Source organism: Mastomys coucha, unplaced genomic scaffold (genome assembly GCF_008632895.1).
Source record: "Mastomys coucha isolate ucsf_1 unplaced genomic scaffold, UCSF_Mcou_1 pScaffold21, whole genome shotgun sequence".
Taxonomy (NCBI): domain Eukaryota; kingdom Metazoa; phylum Chordata; class Mammalia; order Rodentia; family Muridae; genus Mastomys; species Mastomys coucha.
Genome location: NW_022196904.1, coordinates 37601437 through 37614071, shown reverse-complemented (window position 1 = coordinate 37614071; position 12635 = coordinate 37601437). Strand labels below are relative to the sequence as shown.

Genomic DNA, 12635 nt, shown 5'->3' with positions numbered 1-12635 from the left:
AGGGCACACACCTGCAGCCTGGGGGAGGATACACACCTGTAGGCAGTTCGGAAGCCAGTGATGGTGATCCTCAGGTTCTGTCCCTCCTGCACTTCTATCATCTGCGAGGATGGCTCAAAGCGGAACTCTTTCATCATGGGTTTAAAGTAGTACTGGCCAGGACTCTGCCAAGAGACAGGCACAGCTGAGATAGCTGCCACACTTGAGAGCTACCATCAGATGACAGGGCAACAGAGTCTCCCAGGCACACAGAAATGGCGGCTCTATTCCTACATGTTGTGAACAGGGAGTTGTTACCACCTTTATTTAGCACATTAGCAGAACAGAAGCCACACCTCAGCTTTAGGAAGAATCAGAACCAGCACAAACAACTAGAAAGGACTCAGCAAACAGTGGCAGGGGGTGAGCAGAGGCTGGGCATGCAAAGCCTGTGCCCTTCTATGTGCAGCAGGCCCGTGCTAGCCCAACTCTCAGGAGTGACCAGCTGTCAACATATGCATGTTCCTGCACTTCTGAACCCCACTGGCAGTGGCCTTGTATGCCACCTTGGATGAAAACTCAGTACCTCAGCCCTTTACACATGAAGTAGACTTTGACAAAGAAACACAAGTAAGCTAGCCACTGTTGTACTCCCCTACACACACACACACACACACACACACACACACACACACACACACACACACCAAAACCCAGGATCTGTAGAAAACAAAAGGCTGCCTAGGGAGGAGCTGCTGTGATCTGGCAGTTAATTATACTGCCTTGGTGTAAAGAAAGCACTGGTCAGAAACAGTGAGTCCTGAGTAAGAGCCATGCTGTAACAGGTCCATCTCTAGAGCCCTCCACATAGCTGGCTGTTCTTATACTGTCCAGCTGGACATCCAGTCACCTGCACTGTGTCCCCATTAGGGACTTGTAGAACTTGGCCTTACCAGGTTTGAGAAAGTCAGAATGCCGTTGTCTTGGGTCAGGAGGTTGGACCGAAACACGCCACCACTGAGGGATAAGAGGACCCCAGGGAGTGGCTGGTCATCTTCAGCTTTAATCTGGAAGAAAGTAACTGATCAGAACATTCTAGAACTGAGGCCATCAATCCACAGCAGGCAGAGCAGCTGTACACTTCTGTAGTTCAAAGGGGGAGATGAGCAGAATGCCCCCCAACTGTGGTTATCTTTCCTCAAGCAATCAGCCACTAGGACTTGCTGCATCATTTACAGTCTGTACTGGTCTGAATGGGAAATGTGCCTGTAGGATCACAGGCCTGAACACTTGGTCCCCAGCGGACAGGTTATGTGCTAACTTTGGGAGGAGCCTTGCTGGAGGAAATGGGTCCTGATGGAGGACGGATGGGACTTGCCAACCTTTCCTCTGCCTCCTGATCTATGCAGATGTGAGCACATGGCCCCCTGCTCCAGCTGCTACCATGCCTCCCACCAACATGGACAAGGACCCTCAAACGATGAACCTAAAGCAATCCTGTCTTCCTTAATTGCTTGTACTAGACGTTTTGCCACAGCAGTACCACAAATTACCTTTGCATGGCCAAATAGGTTCACCCCACAAATGAAGAATTCAGTCTTACTACAAGCCCATCCCCTACACAGCATTTACGTGGTAATCTCCCTGGCACTTCCTCAGGAACTATGGAATCAGAGCATGTCTTCCGTCTTCCGAGCCACTGAATTGCTTCCACGAATGGCTGTCCATCTGGTGTTCTCAGTGATCTAGGGGTGTCTTATAAACCACAGACACCAACTATGATGCGCCAACTATGATTCCATGTCTGCGCCTCCGCACTCTGGTCTAACACACTCTGGTCTAAACACTGGAGGCAGTGACGCCTCTAGCTGTGCTCTACAGAGTCACACTCAACTCCTGCCCAGCCCATGTCGTACCACACCCCGCACAGAGGACGAGGGACGAGAGAGACACTTGGCACCACCATAGCTACACACATCAAGTGAGAATGGCAGCCTAGGACCTAGGGAGGGAGGGAGCTTGAGTGCCTGCCCAGCACACATGATGCCCTAGGCTCCACCCCCAGGGCTGCATATACTGAGGGTGGACATCTGCATAGACTGAGCCTGTCTTCTCAGAATTTGATAGAGTGAAAGGAGGACTGGGAGTTCTATACATACTATACGACACAGAGAGTCAGAGGCTTGGAGGCTAGTCTGGGCTAGATACCCTGCTTCCAAAGTCGGGGGAAGACAGCTGGCATTCACAGCCACAGGAACGTCGGTTGATCTCCACAGGTTACCCAAGTAAAGGAAGCCAGGCCAGCACACGGTGCACAACTCCACTTATATAATAAATGCTCTGGAAGATGGAAAGTCGCTGAGAGAAAGCGGAGGCATCGTCGGGAAGGACTATGCTCTTTCGACGATGCTGAATGGTGTTGGACCATGTGTAAAACTGAGTGTACACTTCCTGTGTGCTTTATCACCATGTATGTTACCCTCAGTGAAATGGCCTTGGAAACATATTACCTCAAAGCTCACACCGGCCAAGGCATAAGCCTTGAAGTCTCCCACGGTTCCTTCCACAGCAGTCAGCACGTAGCCCTCCTTCTGTGAGGTCACAGTGTACTCCAGGTCACTGTGTAGGGGACCAACACTGCAGGAAAGAGAGTCAAACACTACAAATGGCTGTTTCCAGCTTCAAAGGAAGCATAGCCCTCCCCAGGAAGTCTGACCTGCCTCAGGAGGTTTCCCACAGCCAGCCAAGTGGTTTCTCTTTGGGGACATACCTGTAGGCACCTTTGTCATCAGTGAAGACAGTGATCAAGGGTGAACTTGCTCCCTTCTCACTGATGACAATCTCGACTCCCTCCAGCTCTGGGTGGATCTGGCCTTCCAGGAACAAACCCGCCTTCCCATGGATCTCAATTAACTTCCCTGGACAGCTTTCTAAGAACGAAGGAAACAAGAGGGAAGAGAGGCATTCAGCTAGAGTTCTCTGGTCAAACAGAGCCCAGACCTGAGATTACTGACCAGGAGCTCGGTTCTGTTCTGCAAGCATGAGGACCTGAGCTTGAAGCCCAGTACACAAGTAAAAAGCCAAGTTTAGCCATGTGCCTGTAGCCTGGGCAAGAGCATGGATGCAGCTGGCTGGCTCACTGTCTACCTCCAGGTTCTGGAAGAGGGTAAGTTGGAGACAGAGCAAGCCACCTGAAACCTTCTCAGGAGGTGCTACCCCAACTCAGACCCAGTGTGAAGATGGTGAGGGGATGGGAAGACACAGCAGAAAGTCACTCTTCCAACATACTCCGCTCTAAGCACACCATACAAATGTTCCCAGGCAAATCACTGCAACAACCTTTTCCTGGAAAAGGCCTTCTTCCACACCTAGGAACAGGAAGACCTACACCCTCAAAAGCACCAAACTCAAGCAAGTGTGGCAACTGGGAGTATGGCTCATCCTCTGCCTTCTGGACCAATAAAATCAAAGGAAGAATGGTCTCCCAGAACACACCACTGTAACTCTCTTGGCTACTTTGTGCATTCTTGCTTCTTCCACCCTTTCAACCTCCTAACACAAGATAAGAGAGACAAAAGGACAGAGAGGAAAGGAAAAAGATCCCTGAATAATCTCAGGCAACATTATCATTAGACTACTCCCTGCTGACTAAGGGCAAGTCTGATCTTCACCTTCAGGATACCTAATTTCTTCTTGTTGTTTCTGCTTTACACATAACTATTTTAAGAAAACATGACCAACAGCAACCAATGACCCACTTCTAGGGGCCCTAGTATTCATAGACCCCCAGAAAAATCCCCAGAATTCTAAATGTCACACAATCACAGAAACTATCTGCCGCTGGCAAAAACATGGCCCTACTAGAACATGAGGCAAATCATAGCTGCTGTGGACAATCTGAAACAGCCCATACCCCACACCTGGGATTAAAGCAAAAACATTCTTATAATATTTCTGTGGGTTTTTTTTTTAAAGAAACCAAAATTCCAAAATTCTCACTACACATTACCACACCTACAGTCACAGAAGCTATCTCTACTTAGACTATTCATCTACCCATCTATCCACACACATATCCATCCATCCATACACAAGCCCATCCATCCATCCATGTGTCCATCCATCAACACACAAGTACATCCATCCATGCATAAGTCTATCCATCCACGCAAGAGTCCATCCATCCACACACAAGTCCATCCATCCATCCATCAATCCACGCACTCACCCAGCCATCCATTGGTGGAGAGCTCTTAGTGCCACTTATAAAAATTTGGCAAGTACTTGTCACTGGGCTCAAGGAAGTAGGCTCATATAAGAATATTCACACTTAGCCAGGCAGTGGTGGCGCGCACTTTTAATCCCACCACTTGGGAGGCAGAGGCAGGGGGATTTCTGAGTTCGAGGCCAGCCTGGTCTACAGAGTGAGTTCCAGGACAGCCAGGGTTACACAGAGAAACCCTGTCTCAGGGGGGTAAAAAAAAAAAAAAAGAATATTCACACTTGGGCTTATGCAAAGTTCAAAGTAAACTCAGCCTAGGAATGTGTGGCATTCCTTTTATCTTGGTCATCCTGATTAGTCCCTAGACACAGTGACCAGGAGGCTCTGTTTACTGCCTTGTTTGATTACTTTGTCTTTGATCTAAGAACTGGCCTTATTCTCTGCAAGTACCAAGAATGATAGAAAAGCTGACTGGGAAAAAATAAACCTACTTCAGCCTCAGCACTGGCTGGAGTCATGCTGTAAGGTTATCTAGTTGTCTTTTTCTTTTTAATCCTCCCTCCCTCCCTGGAGACCCTGTTGACTGAGCTGGTTTGATCATCCATCCATGTATTCATCTATCCATCTATCCATCTATACATACATACATACATACATACATACATACATACATCTACTAGTGACACCAAGCAACAAAGAGGCTTTTGGGTGGCTTACAGACATGGCTGCACAAATATAACACAAAACCCATTTAAACACACACAAATAGAGAAACAAAGGCATGATAACTGCTCATGGAGTGGACACGTACCTCCACTGACGGTGGCTTCCATGGATGGGGGGTAAAAGAGGAGCTCTTTGGACGAGGGTGTAACAGTGATTTTCTCTCCAGACCTGAAGGAGTGAGAATGGTTCAGCTGGGCTGGTTGGCTCTTTCCCCAGAAGACAGAACACAGTGGAGAGCCCAAGCACTTACCGGGCCCAGTAGGAGAAGTCGTAGGAGAACGGGCCCTGTAACTCGTCCACCATTTCTTGCCCAGGAGGCCGGGCCCTGCCTTCTTCGCCCTCTTCTTTGCCGTTCTTCTCCCTCTCCTGCCTGCGGGTCTCAATCTCTGCCAGCTGCTGTTCCCTCCGCAGCTCCTGTGCAGACTTCAGAGGTCCCAAGACCAAGGCTGGCTCGCTGTCGATGGAAGACCTGGAGGACACAGGTAGGCTATGGGACATGGTGCTCATCCTGCATTAGATGGGAACTTGACATTTCCACAACTGGGGAGTCATGAGCAAAAGCCAGACACCTTACAATGACATCACAAAGGTGCAATCTTTTGTTCTAGAAACACAAAGTAGGGAGCTGGAGAGATGGCTCAACAGCTGGTTGCTCTTCCAGAGAACCTAGGTTTGATTCCAGGACCTTTTCTGGCCTCTGCAAACACATAGTACAGACATACATGCACCCAAAACACCCCACATAAACTAAAATTAAAATATAATAATAATAATCACAAATTATTTTAGCAAAAAGTAAAAACTGGGGCTGGGAATAAATATACCTGCTTAACATGTAAACATGAAGATCTTAACATGTAAACATGTCCCCAAACCCACATTTTCATCTAAGTCAGTTATGGTGGCAGCGTGCTTATAATCCTGGTGCTGGGGAAGCAGGTGGAGGCAGAAAGAGGCAGACCCCTGAGGCCCCCCACCAAACAGCCTAACCTGAGCAGAAAGCTCCAGGCCAATAAGAGGCCCTGTCTCAGAGAAAGTATATGGCTCTTGAGGAACAACACCTAAGACCCGCACATACATGTGTGTCCATTCGAATTACAAAATAAATAAAAATGGAACATCAGCTCCAACACAGCAGTAGACACAGCAGAAGGCTGGAAGAAAAGACCCTGCAACTTGACGGAAAGCCGCCAGCCTGCACATGCTGCCTGATGCATGATCCGGTCCTCTGCCCTTTCACACCACCTTTTACAAATCTGAAGAGGCAGGGAGCTTGGCAGTGGCGGAGCATGCCTTTAATTCCAGCACTTGGGAGGCAGAGGCAGGCGGATCTCTGAGTTTAAGGCCAGCCTGGTGCACAGACCAAGCTCAAGAACAGCCGGGGCTATGCAGAGAAATCCTGTATCAAAAACAAAAAGGAAAGAAGGAAGGCAGGCAGGCACAGGCAGGTGAGGATGATAACAGAAAAGGTGCAGCAGACACCATGAACGGAGAAAAGCGGCAGCTGTGGGCACAGTGAGCATAGTACCATGGTGCACTTCTGGGACAGCGACAGTGGCAAAGAGTGGAGAAAAAGTACCTGACCTAGGGTCAGGGTGGAGAGGCCTCAGGAAAGTGGATCATAGTGGGGTGATGTCCTCTGGGGGAAAATTCACTGGGTGTTCAAGAGAGGGCAAGAACAGAAAACCCAGGGCAGAAGACTCACAGAAGGGCAGGCAGGTCAGAAGGGGCCAGGCGGGAAGCAGGGTCACACACCCTCCAAAGCCCCGTGTGGGCTCTGGACGAGTCTGGGGTTTTCAGTGGAGGCAGGACTGACCTCCAGAGCAGCAGACTCACTCTGGCCACTGTGCGGAGAGCACTGAGTCAAGGCACAACCAAGACAGGGAGGAGGGCCAGGAGGCTGCTGCAAAGGCCCAAAACCGCAGTGAGCGGGAGAATGGTGCGGACAGTCGAGTACTGGTCCAGGAAGAGATCTAAGCATATTTGTACTGTAAAGGCAAAGCTGTATTGAGTCAGCTGAACCAGGGGGAGCTGAGGACAATGACCAGGGAGAAGAAGGATGGGAGCTACCATTTCTGAACAAAGGGGGACCTCAGAGCAGGTCTACTGATACAAGAGCCAGCAGCTGGGCTACAGCCTGGCAGGGTCAGGGTCCCCCAGAAGGGTCCAAGAGGGAATGTCCAGCCAGAAACACAGCACAAGCCGGTGACAGAAAGACACCTCCACCGCACTCCCAAAACTGTACAAGTTAATAATGAAGATGCACACCAGTGCACTGGAGTTGCTGTGGCCAATGATGAATGCTTAGCAAGCAGGATGAAGCCAGGGCACCCACAGGGCCTGACCCCCAGAGACTCAGCAATGGACCTTCCCCACACTCAACTCTGCTCCCACCCAGCCAGCTCTGCAGTCAAAACGCTGCCAGTCTTCCCTGTCACAGGGAAAGCTTAGACTCAAACAAGGTCACAGTCATACACTTATAGTTGTGTGTTTGCTTCCCCATGAGACTGTCAGTACCACAGGGTCATGGACAGCCTACGAAACCCTGGGCTCCACCCTGACAATTCTCAATGGTATTTTTCTGGGCGCGATGTCACAGGCTGGCCATTTCAGCTACAAACAATTCTGAGAGAGAAGGATCGATCATACAGCCAAGTTCAAGGCCAGCTTGAACAACCTGACTGAAAATGAAAGTTAAGGACTGTGAGTGTGGCGTGGTATAGAGTCTGCCTAGCATGTGCAAGGTCTTGGGTTCTGGGTTCAATCCCTAGGACCAATAAATAAGCATTGCTCTGTGTTTGTGTGTGTTTGGGTATGTGTGTGGAACGTGTAAACATGCATGTGTTTGTATATGTGTTTATCTGTGTGTGTGTCTGTATGTACATATCTGTGGGTGTGTACGTGCGCATGTATGTTTGTCTGAGTGGTGTCCTCAGCATCCATGACAGATGGGCAGGAATCTGGATGGAGACAAAGCCAACTTAACCAAAGGATGGGAGTGAGTTCCTCAGAGTTCCTCTGTGTGATACAGCCATGCTACCCAAAAATCTGTCACTTCCTGAGAAAACTGGGGTGTCAGATCCACCTTACCAGCATGGACCAACCCTCAGCAAGGCCTAACTCCCTAGTACCTCCTCCAACCTATACAGGAGCCATGGCTGCTCCTCAAGACCTCAAGAGAAGACCTCAAGAAAAAGAAGCAATGTTTTAAGTCACTAAAGCAGTGAACAACTCCTGGAAGATTTTTTTTCCCTTAGCCAAAAAATATAAAGAATTCCAACAAATTTAAGACGTAGACCCAGCTGTCAGGAAGCCCCTCCTCATGCAGTTGTGGCCAGGACCCTGCTGCTGTGTTTACCCCGCTGTGTCACCAGAGTGTAAGAAAGGGAGGCTGCTGGTGTATACACTTAGAGCAACCCCGCTCCCCGCCCACAGAGGACACTCGTCTTACTTGATAGTCACTGTGACGTCCATCATTTTGTCAGTGATGATAGTTCCGAGAACATGGTGACGAATGGCCGTCAGCGTCAGGATACTGGGTGAAGACCTATAAAGTAAACAGAGACTCCACTCGCAGCAACCCCTAAACAGACTCCAAGGGGTTGCGGTACTGCCTTGGACCCTCCCTGACACACTGAGAAAACAGTCGACAGGCTGGGGTGGGTAAACTCAGGGAGCCTCATAGTACAATGTCCTGACTAGTTTTTGTCACTTGACACAGATGAAGAAGCCATTTGGCAAGAGGGAACCTCAGTTGAGAAAATGCTCCCCAGATTGGCCTGTAGGCAAGCCTGTGGTTCATTTTCTTAACCGATGATTGACCTGGGAGGGCCCAGCTCACTGAGGGCAGAGCCACACCCGAGGCTGGCGTAAGGAAGCAGGCTGAGCAAGCCAAAGGGAGCAAGCCAGTCAACAGCACTGCTCCACAGCCTTGGCGCCGGCTCCTCCAGGTTTCACCTTCAGTTCCTGCCCTGACTTCCTCCCCTTCGTGATGGACTGGGATTGGAACATCAAGTCAAACAAACCCTTTCCTCCCCAAGTTGGTTTTAGTCCTAGTGTTTACCACAGCAATAGAAACCTAAATAAGACATCCACCAAAGACGCTAAACCTCCTGGCCCTCACTGGAAGGAACTCTGGCTCTGCCCACCATGTTTACATTTTTAGAAGTGTGTGTGATCTTCCGAGAAGAATAAGGGTGTGATGGTTTAAGAGCAGAATTAGTTCAAAGACCCGTTTTTTTCACAGCATGGCCGTCCCATCTGAGTTTCCAGAACTCTATTTCCATTATCACGGTGACTTATCAGGAGGGTGGAACCCATACATCAGAAAACCACACGTGGAGTCAGAGGACAGCTGTGTGAGACCATTCTCTCCTTTCCCCTTGACTCGGTTTCCGGGTTTTTAACTCTGGTCTCCAGGCTGGCTCAGCAAACACCTTTCTTTACTCAGTGAGCCCTCTTGCTGGCCCATTTGTTACAGAATCCTTAGGAAGGAGAGTCTGCCTCCATTTCCTCACTCACATCTTAGGATATCATAAAACCTGTATCGAGAATTTCACTCAAATGCCTAATCTTACCTCTTCCAAAAGAAAACAAACAAACGAAACCCAACAGAAATATACCCGTGTATTTAGACACAAAGGAAGAGACAAAAGGGGAAGGCAGACACCCACACAAAGCACTCTGTCCCCAAGCTTACGTGTCATAGGTGTAAAAGGCTTGCTCAAATCGGTGGCAGGAGCGAGGAGTCACCTTGTACACACCTACAGAGAGAAAACCAAACGTAACTGTCGGAGGCCAGAAGGCACTTCCAACACGCGTGCTTGCTCAGGAGGCAGCACAAAGCTCGAACTTGTCACAGACCTGAGGTAATGGGACTGCAAACACCAGGCAGGCTGCTCTCCTGTGCCACAGGCCTCTCCTTTACACCCACTCAAGAGCGCTCTACCTTTGTCGGGAATTTAATGACTCCCTGTGGCTGCACCTGCTCAGACCGTGCAAAATGGCTACACACAGACAATGTGCTGTGTACACACAATGGAATATAACTCAGCAACAAAAAAGAACAAAGCACTATTATACTACAGTGTGGCTCAACTCCAAAACTATGCTAAGTGTAAGAAGCCAAAGGCTGGGATCAGGCACAAAAAAGTAACTAAGCTGTGGCCAGGGTCTGTGGCAATAACTGAACAACCTGGTAAGCTTGCTTGCAATCATGTATCATACATCTTAAGCGGATGAACGTTGTTTGTGTGGTACTATGGATAAGCACAGGCTCCCTGGGTTAGTGTTCAACCACTGAGCCCCAAAGCAGGTGAGCTTCAAACTGTGTAAACTATATCGCAATAGAGCTAGAGAGAGGCTGTGGAGGACGAGAGGCAAGGCAGGACGTCACACTGCTGCAAAGATAGACCACTGGCAGCAATGTCATTAACATCTCCAAAGATGAAAGGACCCAGGGTCTCTGACCCTCAGGCCCAGGCTGGAGCCACACTCCCGCCTCCAAGGCTCACCGGGCTTGGACAGGCAGAAGCGGTTGACTCCTCTGGAGAGATTGTAAATCCCCACATTTTCAGGGCCATTTCCATCCTGATGAAATTCCTATAAGGCCAAAGGCAACATGGTGACTTATGGGGAAAGACAGTACGATGATTAAGAATATTTCAGTGGGGCTGGTGAGATGGCTCAGCAGTTAAAGAGCATTGGCTGCTCTTCCAGAAGTCCTAAGTTCAATTCCCACATGGTGGCTCACAACCATCTATAAAGAGAACTGATGCTCTCAAATACAGGTGTACATACAGACACAGCAACTCCTACATTAAAAAAAAAAAAAAAGATTTCTAGCCATCATTTTGGCCCATTGTTCATTTAAACTATTGGGTGCCACAAGAAAATTACAAACCTTCAAAAACTTATGCCTGAAATGTGCTATTTGCAATCACTTACCTCCTATTTACAGAATGACTGCTAGGGGAGAGACTCAGGTCAGGGTCCTTAGGGAGGGTAGAGTGACCTTTTAATTAGGGAAGTCAGTGGTTTCAGATAGGAGATGAAGCAGAGATGCAAAGGCAATGAGCAGGGTGGCCACCCACCACAGAGAAGCGTTCCCCAGCTCTAGGGCCCTATCCTTGGGGCCACCGTCTCAGGAGGAAACAGTAGCTGAGGCCTCAGTGGTGAGAGAAAAATAACAACCTGCATGTCTGCGGAAGGCTCAGCTCTGTGTAGAGGGATACACATGTGAAAGGCCAGCAACAGTGGAGACAAGCAGCTCAGCTAGAACTGAGGAGCAAGTGCTGCTGGGGCCCAGGGCGCCAGTGGACAAGGAGGTAAGGCAGGACTTGGCCCTGTTCCTTACACAGGTCAGATCCTAATCTAGAGACAGCAGGACTTAGGGAGAGGGATGTCTATTAGCTTATTCTTGACTGTACAGCAACCCATCCCTGGAATAAAATGGTACTTTAGGGTTTGCCGCAGCTGAGGCAGTAGCCTGGTCTTGGAGACACCGGCTCAGGTCCTACTAGTATTACAAGCAGCCATGCTATTGCCATTTGCCCAGCTCTCTGCTGGGATCCAACAATGACATTTGCTACTGCCCCTAAGGAAACTCCAGTGATAATCCTTCCCCTGAAGCCCTTAAGACTGTGACCAACCAGACAGGAACTGGCCTACATTCCACCAACTTGGGGTGGGAAACAGGACAACAGAAATTTCAAGGTCAGCCTGGGCAACTCAGCAAAACTCAGCTTCAAAAATAGAAAGTAAAAGGGGGGTGGGGCTGGAGAGATGGCCGAGCAGTTAAGATCAGGGGCTGTTCTTCTAGAGAACCTGGTTCTGATTCCCACATGGAGACTCACAGCCATTTGTAACTCCAGCCCTAAGGGGATCCATGCCCACTTCTGGCTTCCATGAACACTGCACACAGGCAATACATACATAGGCACAACACCCATACACACAAAAGAAAAAAGCAATACTCTAGGCTGGCTGCAGTACTGCCCTCTTTACTCCCAGCACTAGGGAGGGCTAGGCATTTGGACCTGTAAGTTTGAGGCCAACCTCTACATGATGAGTTCCAGAACAATCAGGGCTACATAATAGAGAAAGCTGACCTCAAAAACAAACAAACAAACAAAAACCAAACAAATAAAATAATAGTAATTTTATAAATGGTTTAAGGACCAGGCATACAACTTAGCAGTAAGTATTTGCCCAGTATGTTTGAAACCCTGGGTTTAGTCTACAGAACTGCAAAAAGAAAATAAAAGCAAAACAAGAGAAGAAGTGAGTGAGCTCTGCCCACAGAAAGCAACCTAGAGAACTCAGCTGCACTAATAAACAGCGTACTGGGCACACCAAGGAAATATCACATGCAACACAGCTTGCTGGGCCTCCCAACGCTGTGGGAAAACAGAAGGGAACTTCTCAAGGTGCAGCGCATGCACCACACCACACCACACAGAGCTGCCCAACTGCCCACGGGCTGAGGAGGGCCTATAACACTGCAGGCATGAGGATGCCTTCCCTGGCAGGTGGAAACCCAGGGTAGAAAAGGGAACTTGGATTAACTGTCATTACAAACTCTTGCTGTGCCAGGCTCTGGCAATTCCTATAAGCCATTTATTCCATTTATTTCCCCCCCTCTCTCTGTCTCTCTGTCTCTGTCTCTCTGTCTCTCTGTCTCTCTCTGTCTCTCTCTCTCTCTCTCTCT

General features: G+C 49.0%; 1 protein-coding gene across 2 annotated transcripts in view; it reads right to left on the bottom strand.

Annotated features, from left to right (window-relative positions):
• The window catches only part of LOC116102241 (nodal modulator 1), a 53119-nt gene that overhangs the window by 16065 nt on the left and 24419 nt on the right, over positions 1-12635 (bottom strand). For both annotated transcript variants that reach the window (XM_031386696.1, XM_031386697.1), the window contains exons 16-24: positions 10441-10528; positions 9627-9690; positions 8379-8474; positions 5178-5396; positions 5013-5095; positions 2750-2909; positions 2490-2616; positions 933-1046; positions 37-164 (exon numbers count right to left, since the gene is read on the bottom strand). In XM_031386696.1, the coding sequence (XP_031242556.1) occupies positions 37-164; positions 933-1046; positions 2490-2616; positions 2750-2909; positions 5013-5095; positions 5178-5396; positions 8379-8474; positions 9627-9690; positions 10441-10528 (1079 nt within the window). The remainder of the gene's footprint in view (positions 1-36; positions 165-932; positions 1047-2489; positions 2617-2749; positions 2910-5012; positions 5096-5177; positions 5397-8378; positions 8475-9626; positions 9691-10440; positions 10529-12635) is intronic.